Source organism: Engraulis encrasicolus, chromosome 18 (assembly GCF_034702125.1).
Source record: "Engraulis encrasicolus isolate BLACKSEA-1 chromosome 18, IST_EnEncr_1.0, whole genome shotgun sequence".
In the NCBI taxonomy this organism is placed as follows: domain Eukaryota; kingdom Metazoa; phylum Chordata; class Actinopteri; order Clupeiformes; family Engraulidae; genus Engraulis; species Engraulis encrasicolus.
In genome coordinates this window covers 23902962-23925743 of record NC_085874.1, presented here as the reverse complement: position 1 = coordinate 23925743, position 22782 = coordinate 23902962, and the positions used below count along the sequence as shown (strand labels likewise).

General features: G+C 42.2%; 2 protein-coding genes across 5 annotated transcripts in view; both read left to right on the top strand.

Annotated features, from left to right (window-relative positions):
* Positions 1-1246: 1246 nt before the first annotated feature.
* On the top strand, positions 1247-22776 carry gtf2a1 (general transcription factor IIA, 1). 4 transcript variants are annotated; one of them, XM_063223302.1, is made up of 10 exons: positions 1247-1801; positions 3873-3974; positions 5085-5259; positions 6436-6500; positions 8215-8290; positions 9037-9170; positions 10474-10575; positions 16179-16472; positions 20393-20482; positions 20914-22776. In XM_063223302.1, exons 1-10 carry the CDS (start codon positions 1772-1774, stop codon positions 21019-21021), a joined length of 1176 nt encoding a protein of 391 aa, XP_063079372.1. In that variant the 5' UTR covers positions 1247-1771; the 3' UTR covers positions 21022-22776. The 4 variants fall into 4 exon arrangements, with proteins under 4 accessions (XP_063079372.1, XP_063079374.1, XP_063079375.1 ...); XM_063223304.1 differs by having other exon boundaries at positions 1247-3157; XM_063223305.1 differs by having other exon boundaries at positions 1247-3157; positions 3841-3974.
* LOC134468185 (transcription initiation factor IIA subunit 1-like) overlaps positions 22743-22782 on the top strand; it is a 17718-nt gene continuing 17678 nt past the window's right edge. Inside the window, exon 1 of the mRNA XM_063222123.1 lies at positions 22743-22752. Coding sequence (XP_063078193.1) covers positions 22743-22752 — 10 coding nt within the window. The remainder of the gene's footprint in view (positions 22753-22782) is intronic.

Sequence of the window (22782 nt, the reverse complement as noted above, 5' to 3'; positions counted from 1 at the left end):
TAGCATAATAATAATAATAATAATAATAATAATAATAATAATAATAACAATAACAATAACAATAACAATAACAATAAGGACAAGAATAGCAATAATGATAATAATATCAAGATAACTTCTAATAAATACATAAATAGATTAATTAATCAATAAATTAATAAATAAATCAAGGCTTTCTTTAATAGGCTGTTACGGATGTCCCCAATGTCTGGGGTCCCATACATTTGTTATAGCCTAGTTGTTGATCACCCTGCGCTCTGCATATTGTATAGTGTAAAACAGATCCCGTGCACGGTCCAATCAACCAACAAGCTTTAGGTTAATACAACGTTTTGGTCTTTCAACCTTCTTCAGGTAAACCTTCAAGTAAAAATTGGTCAAAAATGATAACCTCACTGGTAATATCCTGCACACCTGTGCAAGGCGCCCCTTTTGAACGGCATATTGCATAATAAGACGAAACGTTTCTCTATTAGGCTATTAATAAATGCAATAATTCCTCCATTCAACCTCAGCAGATCATGTAGCCCAGACGTGGGCAAACTGGCACGGGGGCCATATGTGGCCCTCTGAGCCATTTCATGTGGCCCGTGGAGCTTTAACTTGAAAGACAACATTTAAATCCAAAATGATAGGCCTATTGTCAACCAACAAATGAAGAGTTCAGATGCAAAACCCCCTAAGTGCCTTTTCAGAAAATAATCTTAATTCATTTTTATTTAATACAAAGCTATCAAAATTTCATATTCTTTTAATTTTATTTATGTAATATAATTATTTATATGTATTATCAAGTACATGAATGTAAACCAAACCAACAACGGGGTTCTCAAAAAATATAGAAGTGCAGGTCTTCAGAAACGGAGTTAGGGGGTTTTGCATATGAACTCTTCAAATAGCCTATTTAAAATGACTTGGGGGTTAAATATTAACCAAGTATATAGGCCACTAGGCCTATTATTCATCTAAATGCATTCATTAAGTAGACTAAGGTAGCCTACTATGAAGGCATAGGCTAGCCTAGTGTAGGCATATAGCCTATGTGAAGGAATGATGGCAAAAAAAAAGTTATGGCATTATAGTACATAAATAATGCATTCGTTATTTTTTTTACTACTGACATATGCACGTTTCCCGCAACATCTGCGGCCCTTTGGTCAATATGGCCTAAGCCAGAGTCATGAATAGAATGGATGTGTTATCAATGGCTCTGGCCTAAGCCTACTAAACCCAATGTGGCCAAACCAAAGGACCAAAATTATTGCCCACCCCTGTAGCCTATGCCAGCAAGTCTTACTGCAACATAGGCTTTTAAGACCCTATAAAATGTCTTTGTAATGGCGAAGTTTGGCAAATGGTGACTGTAGGCCACGCTCTGGCAAATGATCCATTTAGTAAGGAAACAAGTTTACCTGTTATGTCCAATCTAAAACAACAGTTCAACAAAAACTGCAATTCCCACCTCCCCCTCTGACGGCTTCAGATCACATGCACAAAAGGCAACTCCCGCGATAATTTGCGATATGACCCAGCCCTATGTCTCGCGCATTCGCAGCTCCATGCTCAGTATATAAAGGAGGACAACGACGGGGAGAGGACGGCTGGGAAGGTGCAGCCCTGGAACTGTGAATAAGACCGTAAACATCTGTGTTTTATTTGTATAAGTTATGCCGGCTACTTTTAAAATATTCACTTCAATGTTTTAGAGTATTTTTTTGCTCTTGCTCTTTGTCCTCGCTCGTTTTCCGTGTGGTTTTACACAACGCTAATAATGGCGAGCTCGGCTAACTCGAACCCAGTGGTAAGGCTCTATCTAAGACAAGTGCAGACACAAGACAACCAGTCAGACTAGCTTGCTGTGCAATGGCAAAATTGATGTCGTTTCAGTCACCGTGTTGGTGTGGAATCAAATCAGTGGACGGCGTTGGCAGTTTGTCACCCTCTGGGACTTAAATAAAAGTGGTAGCCATTCTCAATCGGCCATTTTACATTTGCTAACCTATTTTGAAACCAAATGAGCCCTTGTAGTTGCGGCTGGGTGCTGGTTATGGCGCAGGAGCGCAACATGGTTAGCTACTGGCAGTGATTTTAGTGGGGAAATTGTCAACTTCAGATATCTCTGGCGTGTTTGTGGCATCTTAAACGTTTCTGGTAGTGTGAATAGTAATTTATTTTTTCTACAAGGAGGTTAACTTTGAATATCTCGCAGGTTATGGATTCCTAACGTTGTGTGAGGGTATCCCCCCATTACTCAATCTACTGGTTGTTCTAACGCAAATGTCACAAGTTGTTGGGGGGAATTCCAAGCAAGCAAGATTGCTAGTCTTCATTGAGTGACAAAGGCAAAGTCTGACAAACTTCTTTGACTTGGTGATTGCTGTGTCACTATCAGCTTTAGGAACCCTTTTACCATTGGCTAGCTAACTAGGCTATGGGCTAGCTAAGTATTCGAAGCGCAGTGTAGCACCGCTAAATCATTTCCCACAAATGTCCATCTGTTGGCGACACCATTGCTCCTAGTCAAATTTAAGCGTCGCGTAAGTTGATGATTTCATCACCTATCTCAGTTGTTTCAGATGTCCTTGAAACCAGCTGAATTTCGAAACCCTCCTCACTCTCTACGCTCACAGTAATGCACTTCACATTCACCCCTTCTGACATGAACCGAAATCATAACCTTTGGGAATAATGGAGAAAAATGGCTTGTGCAATGAACTCCAAAAATTCTCTTAGCAGCAGCCTTGCGGCGTGTGCGCAGACGTGCCGTCGCAATGGCTTCCATCCCTCCTCTCTCTGGGCGCTTCTGGCCCTCCTCTTTCTGCCGCTTGGTTTTATACAGCCATATCGGCTCTCTAATATAGACCGCCCGGGATGGGAAGGTGCTACTCAACGCTACGTCATCGGCAGTGCATATAAACACCAGACTGAGCTTTAAATAGTGTGCAGACAGGCCGAGAGAGGGAGGTCCGTGCCGCGGACAGGACAGGGCGAGCGGTGGCCTTTTGTTGTTGTTGTGACTATTTTTTTCACCCCTCGCGCGACCAATGCGGGCATATGCAAGCCTTTTATGGTGCTCTAGTTGTTTATTTTTCCCCGTTTGTAGCTGTTGACCGCTTGTGTTTTCAAGAAAGCTGGTAAAATGCACACTGAATAAAATGTGAGTTTCTTTTCATGGTCCTGCCTTAACATTGTAAGCAAACACTGGAGCAATGTTACTGCGACGGCTACACCATGCGTTGTGGTACTTCTAAAAACGAGACCGTAAGAGACCGAATAAACGGGCCTACCGGAGTTATATTCTGCTAAGTCTAACATCTAGTGTTGTGTATTCTGGGTCTGTTTTAAAATCGGCTTTTGTTACATGCTGGCCTACGCAGTGAACGACGTTTTTGCTAGCCTCGGTGACAGTCATTACCGTAAACAAATGATCAGAATGCATTGCATTGACTGAGACCACAGCCCTTATTCTGTATGGTCCTGTGGTTGCAGACTATATGACCCTACTATATAGCACGTTACAGTCCAACTTGCAAATGCCAGGGTAATCCCGAGGCGCTTTATTTGTGTCCATTGTGAATTTGTGTTCTCGTTTTGTTAAAGGGGACGTGGCCGTGTCACACAGCCCATTTCTACATGTTTAGAATACGAGTGAAGAGTTGTCAAAGGAATTTTGAGAATGACAATGACGTTAAATGTTTTTGTTTTTTTGTTTTTTGCTTTTTTTACGCCAAATGCAATTGTCTTGCCAAACCCGTTTTTTTGCCATTGCACAGTTCATGCTAGTGTAGGCCTATACTCTACTCTTTATTGAGCTTACCCTGTGTATTCTGCATTCTATAGTTAACCATTACCCTGCACCCCCACCCCCCCAGCCTAAACTTTACAGGTCTGTTATTGAAGATGTCATCAGTGAAGTGCGGGAGCTGTTTTTGGACGAGGGTGTGGATGAACAAGTACTTATGGAGCTCAGGACGGTAAGACGATTCTATTAAATGTAATCAAGCAAGTGTACGTGTATGCATCCCACTGTGGTCCAGGTGCCAGGTCAATTGAGACAAATACAGTAAAACGTGCAAATAGTCCAAACATGGTCCAGTGTTTTTTGTTTGTTTGTTTGTTTTTAATAAATAAAAAAAGGAAACATTTCGACCCGACTTCGTCTTCATTAGACATTTTGCACTTTTTAGAAGATGTTAGCTACCACACGCACGCACGCACGCACGCGCGCAGAGCAGCCCATCTCATGCAGAGAAGACATGGCACAGTTTTCCATTTTAAAAATGTGCTTTGTAAGCGCGCACATGTTATGTTTGTATATTATTTAAGTAAAATGTAGACGGGGGCAGCTAGCAGCAGCAAGGGTCTGATTTATTGCAACCCAACGCTTCAGTTTTGCTGCCGTTTTTCATTGACAAGTCCCGGAAAGTGAGCCACACTTTCCATAGCCGTAGTGGTCTGTCTCAGCAGTGCTGGGTAATGAGTACTTGAGCGGATGTAATGGCTGGGGAGGAGAGAGTTTCTAGACCAACACTGAGCCCCAGACACTACACTCTCCCACCTAAGTATGCACACACACACACACACACACACAAATGTGCACTCGCCATTACTTGCACACACACACACACACCCCCGGCCCCAGTCCTTTGCATAGACACATGGGCTGAATCTCAAATGGTGCACTTGTGCACTTTAGTGTTCATGTTTCAGTGCATATGCCGTATTAGTTACGCACTGAAACATAGTGCCCGAAGTGCACAAGTGCGCCATTTGAGATCCAGCCATGGTCATGGTCGCTCAACCTTGCACAACACTCACTCACTCACTCACTCACTCACTCACTCACTCACTCACTATCTCTCCCACTATCTCTCTCACACATACACATGCACACGACAATGGAGCCTTCAAAAATAAACTACAAAGTACAAAGCCTACAAACACTTGTAGAGCAATCGTGATGTCTCCTACAACACACACACACACACACACACACACACACACACACACACACACACACACACACACACACACACTGTCTGATGTGCCATTAAGTGCTTGTGTGTGTGTGTGTGTGCCTGCAGCTATGGGAGAGTAAGCTGATGCAGTCTAAGGCAGTGGAGGGCTTCCACACTGAGGAGCAGCAAGCCCTGCAGGCCCAGCAACAGCAACAGCAGCAGCAGGTCCAACAAGCCCAACAGGTCACACAGCAGCAGCAGCAAGCACAACACCCCGTCATCCTGCCCCCGCAACAGCAAGGTGAAACGCACGCAGGCGCACACACACACACACACACACACACCAGAGGTTGCGCTAGACTTTTTCACAGTCCGTCATTTTGACGGACGGGGTCGAAAAAAATCCGTCATCGCCTATTTTTTAAATTCTCCACCTGGTTTCTCAATGTGGGGGTCGCGACCCCGCACCGAGAACAACACATGCGCAATTGCGGCCAATTGAGAGTAAACCGCTGTGAATACACCCCCTTTCACTAGACATTAATTCTCCAACTTCGAGGATGGAGTCAATTTTGCTGTCCACTTTCTCTCTCTGCCTCCCTCATTGCATTGTTTAAAAAGCTCTCTCATGACACGCGTCTGATTCAGTGTTCAGCGCTATGGTCACCAGAAAATTGCTTTCCATGCCCATAAACAGCTGAGTTGACCAATTTATGCTAATGCGTCATTGGCATCAAGTTAATTACTGGGAGTTGATTTTAAGAGGTTTTTGCTGGTTTTGACATAATTCATGTCCTGTTTAGAATTAGCACTAATTTGTCCAGTTCTTTCAGTGGATAACCATGCTTATCATATTTTGGAATACATGCTGGGTTACTGTGCTTCTGCCGTTCTGAGTCCATTATTGCATTATTATAAAGGTGACTCCTTTCTTTCCTTACTTTATGGGGCACTTAAGGTAGGGACATAGACGCGAATTTGGCCAAGCGAAGCGAACTTCGCCATTCATTCCTATGAGGGAGGCGAAAGCAAGCGAACAGGAGAGAAGTTAAATTATTAAACCAAGTTTAATATTATGCAAATGAGGAGCGAATTTCGCCTGGCGGCAGCCAATCAAATCAAGAATGTGACCGTTTCATTCTATTTGATTTGCCGCGACGACCTGGTGACGGTTGAGCTGTCAGAATGGAACACTAAATTTTGCCTCTCTTCGCCTCGTTCGTTTCGCCTGCAATGTGTCCCTAGCGTTAGACACGCACTGATTTGACCCTTTTCTGTCTCTTGGACAATCAAGGATTTTATTTTATTACATCTTTTTAGTGAAATTACATTTAATTACAATTTTCATTAGAAAAACAAAGTGTTCAGATGTGAAGACTGGCTTTCTTTTTGTTGTGTTTTCATTGTAGAGTTGGAAGCGTTGTTTTATGTCTCCTCTAACTCTCCCATCTCCTCTCCTATCTCCGCTCCTATGCAGCTCCACAGCAGCAAGTTATCGTTCAAGACCCCAAGATTCTCCAGGCTATGAATGCAACAGGAATGGTACGTCTTTGGTTTACACTGTGGTCCCCACTAGCACTGTGGCTCTGGCTCTGTCTCTCTCTGGCTCTCGCTCTCTCTCTCCCTCTCTCTCCCTCTCTCTACACATTGGGAGGGAAGCATAGTAATAGATGTAGCTATACATGGGTTCCAAAGTTTGTTTATAACCTGACTGCGCGAAACTATCTGTGCACAACTCAACCTCTGATTGTTGCAAACCGCTGTCGGTCAAATAAATAGCGCACGTGGTTGGCTGCCAGTGTCTTGCCCCTCCTCATAACATCGTGTTTACAAACATTCAGAGCCCATGTATTGGCCTGGTGGTTGCGGGTGTTGTATTTTGAGGCCAGATGGGAGGGGAGGGGAGGGGGTGTGGCTCAGGAGATTAGAGATGTTCACTGTGCTCAGACGGGATAAAGGTGGCGGGTGGCCAGTTAGTAACCTGCCTCATTATTGTCCGTCTCTCTGGCTGAAAGTCATTGGCGTTTCCTCCGCCCTCTCTTGCCTAGTTGATGCCAGTCCTCTGTGGAGACAGATCACGTCTTTTTTTTGCCACCAAGAGAATGACTTTTTTTTGTGATCAACATTTTTCATTTTATTGAGAAGTCATGACTGTAGAAAACAAAGATCAGTTTTCTGCTCAGGTAAAAGTGGTATAGTGTGTGAATGATCACACAATAAACATGAAATAAAGTAAATGCATTCCTCCAAAACAAAACAAAGAAAAGAGAATGGCTTTTGATTTATGTTTTTGCAAGATATTGAATAAAAAAAAACCCGTAATCGATGACATTAGGCCTTGTGACACTAGGCTGAGGCCAGAGAAAAGGATGGAAGGAACTAGCATGACTTCAATGACCGCATTTCTTTAAGCTTAAGTCTGTCTCACCCGTGCTTTTTATTTATTAATTTATTTTACATTTTGCCCTCTTAAACCCTTTAAACCCTTTAAACCCTTAAAATCCGTAAAATCTTAAACCCAGCTGTAGGCCTACTGTACATTTGTAAATCAACCCCTTAGCTTGGTTGAAAGTTTTAGCTGGGCCCAGCTGAGTCCTTTGAAAGTCCTTCTCCCACCCAATACATACAATATCATGAGGACCCAATTCTACCCCACCCTCTCAGTGCACCTGGATCCCCAGTCGGTGCCTCTGTTGACTGTAGGGCTGTCACAAAAACAAAATTTGATGGTCGATAAATTGACCAAGAAATTATTGCGATAAACGATAATGTTGCCGTACTCGTCATCATTTTCAAACAATATAATGAGAATGGTATGAAAATGTGAATACACCCTAATTAAAATGCGAATACACCCTATTTAAAATGCGAATACACCCTAATTAAAATGCGAATACACCCACTTTTAATTTTGAAAGCGTCACGGCATGGTTTGCTAAAGACAGACCGATTATGGATAGATAAGGCAGATCGATAGCATCATGGCGCTGAGTGAAATGTGCCTATCAGTATTCAGTCTCTTGGGTAGAGAAAGACAGGGTGACGAGGAAAACAAAAGCACGCAAATATAACTTATTATACTTGGTACAATATATTGACTTCTTGAATATTGTGACGGCCCTAGTTGACTGCATCCCACTCTTATGTTTTCTTGACTATGATGAAGGCTATGATGGTGGCCTGTGCTGCTACTGAGTAATTTGCGAGGATTGAATGTCTCATTCACGCCTTTCTTTTGACACATTACCTTTTACAGAGCGCCGCAGCCACTGCAGCCACACTGGCGTTGCCCACAGGTGTCGGGCCCTACCAGCAGATCATTACAAGTCAAGGTAATACACACACACACACACACACACACACACACACACACACACACACACCATAGGCAGCAATGGGCCAGAGCTGCCCATGCATATTCAAGCCCTGCAATACGGCGGTGCCCAGCTGGTTTCAGTCTCAGTGGGGGTTGCATGGGAGGTGATGATGTGGAAATGGCACTTGGGTGAATAAAACCCACAACGCTCCCTTTGCCCGCACAGTCGCATAAATGCTAACAAGGACAGATGTTGTTTGGATATGATTGCTGGTTGTTCAGTTACGGCTGAGTAGAACGGTGTTTTAACCTGACCAGGTACATGTTTTTGAAAAGGTTTTACATTCCTTCATAGAAATTTCAGATGTTTGATATTGAATGTCTCCATCCGTTGTTACATGTCTTCCATTGGTACATTCAATGTTTCTGCAAAGTTATTTCACGAACCGACTTTTGGGGTACCACCACAGTGGTTTAAGTAACCTCCCAACCTGCATGTATGTGAGATGTGCATCACAAATATTTAAAAAACTTGTTGCGACTCGATGTGCATTAAATGCCCCTTGGAAAATCAAACTTTGGAAAATCAAAATTTGAAAAGACGTTGTGAATTGCAGTGAATGGTGAGGTGAACCCACTTGATTTTCCAAAGTTGGGGCGTTTGATGCACCCTATCGTACGTACGTTGGCTGTTGTGTCTGTGTTTAGACTCTAAACATCTCCAACTCTCTGCCTCTCCTCTCCGGTGTCGTCGGTCTCCAGGTCAGATCCTGCAGGTGGTGCGTGCGGCTAACGGGGCGCAGTACATCATCCAGCCCCAGCAGCAGCTGGTGGTCCAGCAGCAGGTCCTGCCCCAGATGCAGCCGGGCGGCGTCCAAGCCCCCGTCATACAACAGGTACCCTCCACTACAGAACTACACCACACACACCATGCTAGTACCCTCAGTACTCTCTTTAAAGAGAAATTATGACTTCTGGTGGCGTCCAAGCCCTCGACATGCCCCCCCAATTCATTTTGGTGACGTGCAAGCCCTCCAACACACAACTACACCACACACTCCATGCAAGTACCCTCAGCGCCCCAAGCCCCTGTCATACAACAGGTACCCTCCATCACACAACACAACTCCCCTCAGACTCCCCAGACCTCCCCTTTAAAGAGAATTTATGACCTGACATCTCTTCTGGTGGCTTCCAAGTTCCCATCATATATCAGGTACCCTCCACCACATAACCCCGCCCCCCCCATTTCTTTTGGTGACACGCACCTGTTGTCAGCCTAGCCAAAACTATTTTTTTGGGACTATTCTTCATTCACCATCCAGTTTGCAAATGAGAAGATTACTTTACAATTGAGCTCTTGCAAGATATTTAAATATAATGCTGTTGTCAGTGATGTCATCATGACTCATTACTTCCTGGTACGATGCCACAAGCACAAGTGGAGGACGCAAGGTTGCATATTGGAACGCACACATGGTATTTAGTGTTCATATTGATAATCATGTTGCCTAACTTGGTGGCCATCTTGATGACGCCTTGGGCAATCGTGGTGAAAAAGTGAAGTTAAAAAGGAGTTAACTTGACTGCAATGACATGATTCATTTTGGCAAATACCAATAGTAACACGTTTACAAATGTCCCATCATGGCTTGTGTTCTGGCGTGTTGGTCATTCCCCATCTGAACAAACTGTAAGAGTTATTAACTTCACGATGACCAAGAGGAACTCGCAGAGGAGTCTCAAGTCTGTTCATGGATCAAGTTGGATTATGGTCCATGCCCTTAGCTGACATCTAAATTAGTCTTAAATGGTGCGTGCATGGACAGTTGCTTATCCAGAGGTCAAGTCAGACCATTACACAAGTCGCACGGCCCTAGTATGGATTAAAAAGTCTTCAGAGGCGCCACTAAGGCCACACTACTACAGTGCCACCTTGAGGCGTTAGTGTGCGTGTGGCTGCACGCGTTGCCGCATGCGCCAGGCTGCATGCGCGTGTGTACTTCCTCACATTTCTAACATTTTTAAATTTACATGCAAAAAGACTAAAACAAATCACAGGTGTAAAGACCGGGGCTGTGCATATATTTTCATTGTATCTGTATCTGTACTCGGTATGTACTCGTTGTCGTATCGGTTTTCAAAAAAAAGTGGCATCGTGCATCCCTAGTAAATTGTTCCCTTTGTCTCATTGCAAAGGTCCTCGCGCCATTACAGGGCGGCATCCCCCAGCAAACAGGAGTCATCATTCAGCCCCAGCAGATAGTCCTCGCTGGAAACAAAGTTCCACAGAATGCACAAGTAAGTGTTTCATGCTCACGTTAGTTTTCAGAGTGAGGAGTCCGCACACTTAGAATCCTTTTTGTTGTATTTTATTTTTTCATGGCAAGATAACGTTTCGACCTCAACAGTCTTCTTCAGATTCAATCCTGCCATGAAAAAATGAAACACAACAAAAAGGATTCTAAGTGTGCGGACTCCTCACTCTGAAAATTAGGGATGCACGATGTCAAAAATTTCGGCCGATATCCGATTATGATATTGCGGTTTTGGCCGATGACCGATATTAACCGATACCGATGTTTTTCTTTCTTTTTAAAAAAAAAAGAGATGACAATGATGCAAACAAACTGAATTTTTGAATGTCGTCTTATTTCCAAAAACAGTTTTTAACTCCCTGTGATAATTAGATAAAAAATAGAGACAAAATAGAAGACAAACAGTGAAAGTCATCGTCAAGTCCATTCTTTTAGAACCGTAACATATAAAAAAAAACATCGGCGTTAACATCGGCCCAGTTTTACCCATCAGACCGATGTCCGATGTGTTGAATATCGGCCGATATCGGCCGATACCGATACATCTGGCCGATACATCGTGCATCCCTACTGAAAACTAGTTGACCTTCGTCCTGTACCTTTCCCTGGGATGTGCACAATCCTCTCCTTCATTTCATGCTCACGTTACCCTTGACTTGTCAGTACCCGGTGATGCTGCATTTTTTGGCACAGCCCTTTCCGACATCTGAGCGATTCTAATGATAAAAAAAAAATCTTAACATAGGCCTACTCCAAGTATTTTCCCATAAGATATCACTGTTTGCTAGTTGTCTGCTGATGTCGCATAACCTTTTGGATGTTTTTGGGAATTTATCAAGATGTTTTTTTGAAATGTAAACAAACTAAGGTTTTTTGACAACTAGGCCTTTGGCGTAGCTCCAGATAATTGTTTAACCCATTTTGTTTTTGGGAATAGGTGCCCTCTCCCTATTAAAGCCTAAATATCTCAGGCTCCAAAGAACATAAAAACATGAAATAAGTTTCATTCATTCCTTCCTTCATTTTGCACTAGAATGTGTTCATTCAGCTCTAACATACCCACATTTTTAATAAAACAGCTCAAACCTCAAGAACCTTAATGCAGCGTATATGTCGCTCCATGACACAATGGGTTAAGCAAGGTGGAACCCAACCATCTACCGAAAGTGAGGTTGGTGCACAGCTGGTATACGTTGAAACTTTGAGGCTCTAGCATGAGCACTCAATCTAGCCCTTGGGCAACTTCAGCCCGGGTTAGTCAGTCAGTGTGGAGTTTTCCCATCTCCTGGGGCATCATGTACTAAGAAGTGCGTGGATTTCCTATCAAGAAAGTGCGGACGCGAAAATCTTGAAAGTTACTTACGGACAAAAAATCCGGATGTATCAATAAGTGCGTAACCAGGTTTTGCCATGAAATCTTGCGCACATGCACGAGCACACATGGGCCCAAGTCTCCACCTTGCCTCCTCCCTTAAATATTCTATATGAATATTCTAATTAGTATTAACAGACCCATTTTTGTGCATTCATTGGTTGGAAGAATGGGAAAGGGAACGCGGGAAATACATTTTCATGATGCGAGGTGAAGGCACTGTTTCTGAGGTAGCCAATTTAAAAGGAAAAAGGCTGCGCGCAATAGCCTAACAAAATTACTCTGGCGTGTATCAAATCAGGCATTGGTAATACTTTATGTGAGGAAAGCAGAAAAAAAACCTGTCATGTTATACTGCAGTACAATGCAGGTTTTCATTAGCATTAGGCCTACATCAAAGCACATTGCGATGAGGCAGTCGCCAAGGCTGCCGAGAAATAAACTTTTATGTCTGGTATAAATATGAAAGATTACGCATGCACACATACGCCACATGTAACCTATGAATAACCTGCAACCAATACTCAGTTAAAAAAGTCTCCTGTTAATTGATGGACTGATTTTACAGTAGCCTAGCCTTATTAAAAGGGAAAGACGAGCACTGCGAAGAGGACGTTCCCAACAAATGCGAGAAGACACATCGCAGATGTAGTCCAGAAAATATTCAATGTTTATTGTAATAGCTGCCAAATAGCCTACTTGAAGTAATACTGCTGATGGGCATCCAATTTTGTTGTAGCCTAATTCTAGGATAGTTTCATGAGTCCGCTTCATTTTAACCAGCTGTCTCAACAATAATATGGTTGAGGTGGGTTTCTTCTTCTTTTTTTTTTTTTAAGTCGCGCGCCTCAACATTCAAATCCACATTTAACTGGCTGCATTTTTGCAATATTTCCGACCGCATACAGCACATGTAGTTGCGCTGCATGCCTCTGTGTGCCGCCAAAAAGACGAAATGCACCAGTTACGGCAACTTCCACGCTTACGGCAACTTCCACAGCAGCCCTGAAATTCGCGTGGAGATCCGCAGTTTTCCACATCTAGTCTGTTTTAGTACATCTGAACATGGCCGTGGAAAACAACTTAAGTCGTTTTTTTGTCCGTAAGTGAGCTTCATACATGAGGCCCCTGGTCTGACGCTGCACCCACAAACACGCTTGTGCACCTTTGTGTGACGGTAACAAAGATTGCCAATATGGTAGACCAAGATAAAGCATATGTGTCACCAATGCAAAGTGGGATCAAGTCTCCTAAATAGGTGCGACTTTTCCATTAAAATGCATTTATTTTGAACCTCCCACTAGTTCCCTGAAGTCTCCAAAAAGGGGCATGGCAGCTAAGAACCTTGCGTCATATTGACTCCGGAAGAAACTCCTTATGATTTTTTTTTCATCTTCCTTATTAGTCACCTCTGACGCTATCCTGATTATCATCGACTTTCAAATCTCTGAGACTTAACGTGACCAAGAGCATAACAATTAACATTTCCCAAATGGCATGGTTGACCCACCTCCCTTCATTTGCTAATACTTGTTTGCTTCCCGACAATGTGGGAGGAGTTCGCGTTTTTTTTCGGGTGCTCAGAAAGTACTTGCATTGCTCTTGACCTGACTAGTAGCAACGCTGAAGGGGTTGCGTCACTAGGAGGGCACGGCCTGGCTACTCTGACGCTAACGCCCCATGGGTGATGCAGACTGTGACAGTGACCGTGACAGCACAGCAACTTGTGCAGCAGGTGGCATCTGCAGCAGCAGCAGCCTGTGTTTTTTAACCCTCTGAGGTCCGAGTGCCCTTCAGAGGGCAATTGGTCTCCAAAAACAAATCTGTAACTCTGTGAGTTTTTGTCATTGAAACATATAGGTCACACCATTAGAAACCTCAGACCTTCCAGGTTCCAAATATATATATATATATATATATTAGGGTGCATCAGTTGCCCCCTATGAAAAGATATCGCCTTGGCCCTATAGTAAAAATGTTCTACACCCAGTAAAAACACACTGTGTAAAATATTTTGAAATTTGGATGAAGTCTACCGGGGCCACCAGCCCCATGAAAATAGAAAATAATGGTGATAGTCAGAATCTTCGAATAGAAATGGACATTTTGCTGCATAAAGCTACCCAATAAAAAACATATTGTCTCAGCTCTGTGATAAAAATGTTCTATGCACAGTAAAATCACTCTGTGTAAAATATTTTGAAATTTGGATGAAGTCTACCGGGGCCACCAGCCCCTTGAAAATAGAAAATAATGGTGACAGTCAAAATCTTGGATAGAAACAGGGCTGGACTGGCCATCTGGCATGGCGGGCATTTCCCGGTGAGCCCCTATTACTGAAAATAGGGGCCCATGAGGGTGCGGGGCCCACCGGTGAGTCAGTTCTCCGGCACTAATAATCTCCTTAAATCGAAAAGTGCCCGGGCCCTATTTATCGCCCAGTCCAGCCCTGAATAGAAATGGACATTTTGCTGCATAAAGCTACCCAATAAAAGCATATTGCCTCAGCTGTGTGATAAAAAAATGTTCTATGCACAGTCAAATCCCTCTGTGGAAAATGTGTTGAAATTTAGATTAATTCTACTGGGTCCACCAGGCCCATGAAAAAAACAAAACAATGGTGATAGTGATGGGCAACCTGGATTCCAAAGTCCAGTGCCACATATTCCAAATATAGCCAATATAATGAACCAGCTGACCCACTGCCAGTATCAAGCAAGAGATTGCGAAGTTGTATGACTTTTGTGTGCTTCACCTGTGGGCCTACAGGATTATACAGGTAGCTGTTAATACCTGGTGGAGCATCTGTACTAAAGCTGTGAATGCTCCTTGGAATGACTTGTGTGTTTTTTTTTTTAAAGAAATCCCTGCAGTAGTTCAATAGAGTACATACAATAAAACTGTATGTGATGTTGGAAAGAGTGGCTTCCCAAAACCTGTACTTAAGTGGCTTCTAGGTATGTCATGGGTATCACCAGGTCCAGAGTCCATTGCCAAGGGCCTCTCAGGTAAGTTATGGTACTCATCTGATGGAGTAAAGTGAAATACTACCACAGGCAATGGGATAAAGAAGTAATGGCACTCTTCAATACAGTTGTATTGACTGCTTTGTAGCCTAGGCATTCCAAGGAACATTCACAGCTTTGGTACAGATGTTCCTCCATGAATTGTAGGCCCACAGGTGAAACACACAAATATAACAGTGCCTAAATATAGCAGTTTGACCATCAGTCTGTCCTGAGACTGAAGTCTGTGTAAGTGGATCGACTGAATACACAACCTGCTTAGATATTCCTTCTGTTTGTGCTCCCAATACAGGTGATCTCACTAATTACCTCATCAACCTGGCTTAAGTGGTAATTAGGCTCAGCTGGTTCATTATATTGGCTGGGGCAAATGTGTCACGCGGTTTTCCACCTCTGTTTTAAGACAATGGCAAACCTAGATTCAAAAGCCACAATCCAGTGCCACAGATTTCAAATTACCTGGTTTTACCCGTCCAATTGCCCTAACTGGAAAGGTAAAACTAGGTATGTCATTTGGAATATGTGGCACTGGACTTCAGCTTTGGAATCCAGGTTGCCCATCACCATCACCATTATTTTGTATTTTCATGGGCTTGGTGGACCCGGTAGAATTCATCTAAATTTCAACATATTTTACACAGAGTGATTTTACTGTGCATAGAACATTGTTATCACAGAGCTGAGACAATATGTTTTTTATTGGGTAGCTTTATGCAGCAAAATGTCCATTTCTATTCCAAGATTCTGACTATCACCATTATTTTCTATTTTCATGGGGCTGGTGGCCCCGGTAGACTTCATCCAAATTTCAAAATATTTTACACAGTGTGTTTTTACTGGGTGTAGAACATTTTTACTATAGGGCCAAGGCAATATCTTTTCATAGGGGGCATCTGATGCACCCTAATATATATATATATATATATATATATATATATATATGAAATGAAAATACTTGAAAATGTCAGGGTGGTGCAAGCAGCCTAAAAGTCTCTGAAAAGCCTTAGACCTCAGAGGGTTAAAGAGTTTGTTGACAGGAAGTGAGAGGGAGACACAATTGGGAGATGATCCCAGGGCCATAATCGAATCCGGGTCCCCGGTGTAATAGTATGGTGACTTAGCCGTTTGAACCAGTTTCAGGTGCGACAGTGCACCCCCCACAAGGGCTCTTGTGTGACGCTGATAAAGTATGCCCCCCAGGTGATGCAGACGGCGACGATGGCAGCGCAGCAGACTGCGCAGGCAGCTGCAGCAGCACAGGTGCAGGCCGTGCAGCAGCAGCAGCTCCAGCAGGTGGCGCCACAACAGCAGCAGCAGCAGCAGCAGCAGCAGCAGCAGCAGCAGCAGCCTCCCATGATGTTGCAGGTGGACGGGGCGGGGGACACCTCCTCAGAGGAGGAGGACGAGGAGGAGGAGGAGTACGACGAGGACGAAGATGAGGACAAGGACAAAGATGGCGGGGAGGATGGCCAGGTGGAGGAGGTGCGTATGTGCATGCGTGCATGTCTGTCTGTCTGTGAGGGTCTGTGTAGTGCAGAATCCAAAAAGGTCTTCGTAAAGCATTTTAGTATGTACGTTTTATTTATGCACATTTAAAACAGAGCAAAACTGACCAAAGTGCTGCACAGAGGCTGGTTAGAATGAAACTAGATAAATAGATCAAGCAAACCTACCACCATACAACCATTAGTTTCTCTCAAAATGGCTTTGAAGGTTCTGGACAAAAAGCCAAGAAAGTATCATCACTGTAGCATTATTTCAAAGTACATCTTACTGTCCTTTGATAGTTTTATCTATTTTGCTGATATGTGTTTAATGTATACAATTACTCATGATCTTGCACCACCACCTCTTAAGCAATGCATATCACGCTGCAGAGATAAATTAAGAGTGTCGAGGTCCTCTGTCAGAGGCGATTGTTAATGTGGGATACAGGAAGACTTGGTCAATCAGCCTTTTCTGTTAGTGCAATTGAAAAATGGAATGCAATTCCAGTTTTTATCAGGGACAGTGTAAGCTTTAACCAGTTTAAATTATCACTAAAAAGATGCCTTAAGCCTAATCAAAAATGTGACCACTGATCATTGTGCTTTGTTACAGTAAGCGCTGTCATATGGCATGTGCAACATCATGTGTGTGTTGCCTTGTTGTGATAATGTGATTGTACATGTTTTTGTATGTTTTAGTAGGATTCTGTTGCTGCTCCAATTTGTGACTTGTAGTGGCAAAATAGTGCATGTATTGTCTGTTTTTAATTAGTGTTTGTTTTTAGCTCCCTGCCCAGGGACCACAGATGTAAACTAGCTTCTAGCTAACTCTGGTACTAGATTCTGTCTTGTACATGGTCCCTGTCAAATAAGCAATAAACTAAACTAAACTAAATGAAGCATATTAATGGCGCATTTTAAAAGCATTCCAATAGACACAATGAAAATCGCCTGCATGCAGTGTACAGTTGCAGCACTGACAGCATTGACTATTAAGATACATAAAGTGAGCTTAGAACAATTTAGATACATAAAGTGTTTAAAACAATGTGTTAAAGGAAAGAGGGGTTTAAAACTATAGGGGCAAGGGCTAAAAGTATACATGAGGTACAATAAAAGCAAAATAAAAGAACCTAAGATCTAAGAGGCAAAGGCCAATGTATATATGGTAGGTTTTAAGTTTAGATATAAAAGCAGAAGTTGTGGGTGCAGATCTAATATCGGGAGGAAAACTGTTCCAGAGGCGTGGAGCTGCAATTTCAAAAGCACGCCCCCTTTTTCCGTCAGACGGGATCGGCCAACCTGGGGAAGACCTTTGTCCGTAGATCTGAGGGGCCTGAATGCAGAGCAATGCTATAGCATGTCTGAGATGTATATGGGGGCCCTCTACTAGGTTTTCACAAGTCTCTATTTTGTAGCCACGTTAGTGTAGTGGAACTTCAAATAGTGATTCAGTATATATTTTTTGAAAAGTAACGACAGATTGCCCCCAAAAATGCCAAGTGGCGACAAGATAATGAGAAAAATAAAATATTCATTCACAAAAGTATGTATGCAAATGTACACCAGCTACTGAATGTCAAGATATCCCTTTGAATTAGATCAAATGAAATTGTTATGTGTTTTTGCAATGTATGGCAGGAAGAATCCTGAAAACTCTTCCCATTTTCTAAATTACTTTGGAGAGATCTTTCTAATACTGGAAGAAAAGTTATCAGCACATTGAAATAGAGGACTGTAACTGGGTCACTATGAAATGTCCTGTGAATCAAGAATATACAGTGAGTCCAATATGTATTTGATCCCTTGCTGATTTTGTTGGTTTGCCTACTAACAAAGACATGATCAGTCAATAAATGTTATGATAATATGTATTCTAATATGGAGAGACAGAATATCAAAAAGAAAATCCAGAAATTAACTGAAGAGAATATATATTAATTTATTTCCATTTCATCGAGCAAAATAAGTATTTGATCCCCTGCCAACTGATAACAGTTCCGGGCCCACAGACCAGATGGGCACTTCCGATCAACTTGTCATCTGAATTAAAGACACCTGTACATACTAACATGCATAAAAGACACATTGAATCAGCAGAATCAGTCCATAGTATGAGTGAATCAGTCACACTCCAACCTCACCAGCATGGGAAAGACCAAAGAGTGGTCAAATGATATCAGGGACACGATTTTAGACCTGAACAAAGATTAAATGGGCTGCAAAGCCACAAGAAAGAGACTGGGTATTAATGACCCAGCTGTTGATGCATTTCTTCCAAAATGTGAGGAATACAAAATGACTATCCATCAGCCTGTCTGGGGTTCTATACAAGATTTGACCTTTTGTAGGGATTTGATAATCATGAGAACAGAAAGAAATCACCCTAGAGCTGTACGGGATGAACTAGGCAATGATATCAAAGCTACTGGGACCAAAATCACTGAGAAAACTACTGGTAGCACTTAATGTCACAGAGGTTTAAAATCCTGTAGTGCACACATGGTACCTCTACTTCAGAAGGAACCTGCGCAGTCCCACTTGAGGTTTGCCAACGGACATCAGACTGGTTTAGGATATGATAAGGAGGTGCTGTAGTCAGATGAAACCAAAATCAAGCCGTTTGGCATTATCACAATTCAATGTGTTTTGAGAAAGAGTACTGCTGTCTATGATCCCAAGAACACCCTCCTCACCATCATGCATGAAAGTGGTATCATTATGGTTTGAGGGTGTTTGTCTGGCCAAGGCACAGGACAACTTCACATCGTCAACGAATGGATGGAGGGAGACATGTGATGTGCAATCCTGAGTGCAAACGTCCTTCCCTCCACCACTACACTGAAGGGTGGGCCATTTTTGGATCTCCCAACATGACAATAATACACAACATACAGTCAAAGCAACGAAGGAGTGGCTCAATAAGAAGCATATTAAAGTCGTGAAGTGGCCTAGACAGTCTCCAAATATTAACCCTATAGTAATTCTATGTAGAGAACTGAACCTCCCATTTGCCAAGCTACAGCCACAAACTATTCATGTTTTAGAGATAATGTGCAAAGAAAAATGGGCAAAAATATTTTCTACAATATGCACAAACATTGTCATTAACTAAAAGAAGCATCTAACCTCAGTGCTAGACAACTAGGGCTTTGCCACAAAGCTATTTATCTTCTTTAGCTAGAGGGGTCAAATACTTATTTGCCTAAATTAAATACAAATAAATTAAAATATATTATTTTAAGTTATTTTCTGGAATTTCTTTTTGATATTCTGTCTCCATGTTTGAATACATATTATCATAAATTTATAGACTGATCATGTCTTTATTAGTGGGAAAACCGGCAAAATCAGCAAGGGATCAAATACATATTGGACTCACTGTATTTGTGGAAAATGTAAAGGTTGAACAGGTTGACATTTGCAATTCATGTTTTTTCAGTTACTTCGACATTTTTGACCTTTATACCCTCATTCTATCAAAATTGATTAAATCAAAATGAATTGTCCTTGGTTTCTAAAAAGATGTATTTTAGCATGTTTTATGTCTATTTTCAAATGTTAACCTTTCGTACTAGAAGCAAACAGAGGAACACAAAAAGCATGCGCACAGACATATACAGGTGTGAAGTCACTTTTGTGGTTTTGCCGCTTTTTTCTTTTTTTTTGCCTGCCCATTCAGCTTAACCCAAAAAAAGTTTTTAGCCATCCGGTTCTTCTTTTAGATATGGGGGAAATACTGTTTCTTTGAAAGGTCTAAAAAGTACTTATTCTCTTAGTTTCCATGGCATTACCAAGACAACGTTGTACCTCTGATGTGGCAACATTTTTACTGTGGTAAATTAACTTTTTGGGAGAAAAACATATCTGGTTGAAAGGGCTGGAAATATATATATTTTTTATGTCCCTCCTCAGGAACCCTTGAACAGCGAAGATGATGTCAGCGATGAAGAAGACCAGGAGCTTTTCGATACAGAGAATGTAGTAGTTTGCCAATATGACAAGGTAGGTCTGCCGGAACACTGCCAGACTGTTCTCAAATAAAACGCACACTGGCACATTTTTTGCATAAAACCTTATTTGCATAAAACCCCAAATTGTTGTTTCTGCATCTAGTTTGTCCATACCACAACAAATAACAGATAACAAGATAACAAATTAACAGAGCACAGCAAATAATCAAGGTACATTTTCATATTTACATTTGATTAACAGAGCACAGCAAAAAAAGAAAATAATAATAATCAAGGTACATTTTCACAATGGCCCCATTTTAAAGCCCCACATTTCTGTTTCTGCATCTAGTTTGTCAATACAGCAACAAATAACAGATACCAAATAAGAAGATAGCAAATTAACAGAGCACAGCAAATAATCAAGGTACATTTTCATAATTACATTTTCATTTTAAAACCCCATTTTGTTTCTGCGTCCAGATCCACAGAAGCAAGAACAAGTGGAAGTTCACCCTGAAAGACGGCATCATGAATCTGAATGGGAGGGACTACGTCTTCTCCAAAGCCATAGGGGATGCGGAGTGGTAAGCACAGCTGCCGCACCAACCCTGGTGGACCCCATTTCTCGAAAGTGTCGTTGCTATCCACTTAGCAACTTACTCGGTTTCAATGCAATTTCCCATTGGCAACCTACAAAAGTTGCTAACTTAGCAATGGTGCTGTCGAGAAATGCATCCCTGAAGAGGACAGAAGAGGAAGGCAAACGAGTGGGGAAACAAAAGTGCGAAAACAAACTGGACAGCCATACTGGGACTGTCATTTTAAGACCCATCACACGTGTGGGGACTTAATGCATTTCAATTGGTGTGTGATGGGCAGACGTGTGGGAATACAATGACGCCCCTTTAAAACCAAGAAGAGAAAATTGAGTTGTAAAAAAAAAACCCACTTAATCACACACACACACACACACACACACACACACACACACACACACACACACACACACACGCTGCCAGTGACAGGCAGTAGATCGCTAACCGATTACATCAAGATTTACAACCAAGGTTAAGAAAAGAAAATCTGTATCATCACCCGGATCACCGTCAAAACAAAATCCATCCAAGAACAACAAAAGCAGAAAGCGTCTATGGACAGCGGACCATGTTGAAAACTCATCACCCATCCAGACAGTTATCAGTTCCTATGGGCTTGACCAAAATAAATAAGGTATGAAACGCAAAAATTTTAAAACAAAAAAAAATAAGTGGGTAAAGGAGAGCAATTTGAAGTACATTTACTTCAAAAGTGCCTGTGAAACAAGCACGGAGGTGACCATAGCCTTTGTTTTGATTGCACATTTCTTTTTATCGGCATCACATCAGCACATTGTGGTACTAGATTCCCAATTCCAGTTACTCTCGTTTGTTCTAATTCCTGCCACTCAGTAAAACGTGCCTAGTCTTGTCCCCGTCCCCAGCCTGATAAAGCCCCATGGCCTGCCATTGGTTAAACAGGATGGTTGACAAAGGAGATGGACCTTTTTAATGTGTGTGTTTTTTTTTTTCTTCTTCTTCTTAAAACAAACAAACGAACAAACACTACACACAGTTACCGAAGACCTACCGAAGTGCTAGTCTGATTTATTGTAAGCGTTCCAAGAGCAGAATGTGCAATGTGGCTAATTACAAGTAAGAAGATGCAGATGGTGCCGTTTTGTTGGCCAGTCTCCAAAATATGCCATTCAGTACACCACCCCCCCACCCCCCACCTTTGTTTTTAAAGAACATTATATAACCCAATGTGAATTTTAGCTGTATGTTATTGGCTTCACTTTCAGTTCTGTTTGTGTTTACCCCAACACACACACACACACACACCGCTGCCACCCCTTCCGCTCTTAAGGTAATGATACACTACGCACATTTTTGGGCGAGGCTTCTGGGAAATGATACTGAAAGATTTTATTTGGACAGTTGAGCACCACATTACTTTTATCTGGAGACCTTGGATCTGTAGTCAGCAAAAATATTGAGAAATATTTTCTCAGTCATTTTATTGGGAACAGTAGGATCCAATCATGTTGTTGCCCATCAAAGTTGCCCTGTGTGTCATCCCCTTTTAGATTGAGTTCAGTGGGGCTGGCGGAGGTGTTTTGTGTTTTGTGCTTGTCCCCATTCCACACCATGCTTAGCTTTACCAAGGAGGCTCTATGATTCCGTGTTTGTCAGTTCAACTTGCCATTTTGCTAGCCGGTAACGATGTCTGTACAAACTTCCTGACACCTAATTACTTCCAAATGTTTAAAGATGGCACATGGTGGGGTTTTTTTCTTCTCTTTTTGTTTTG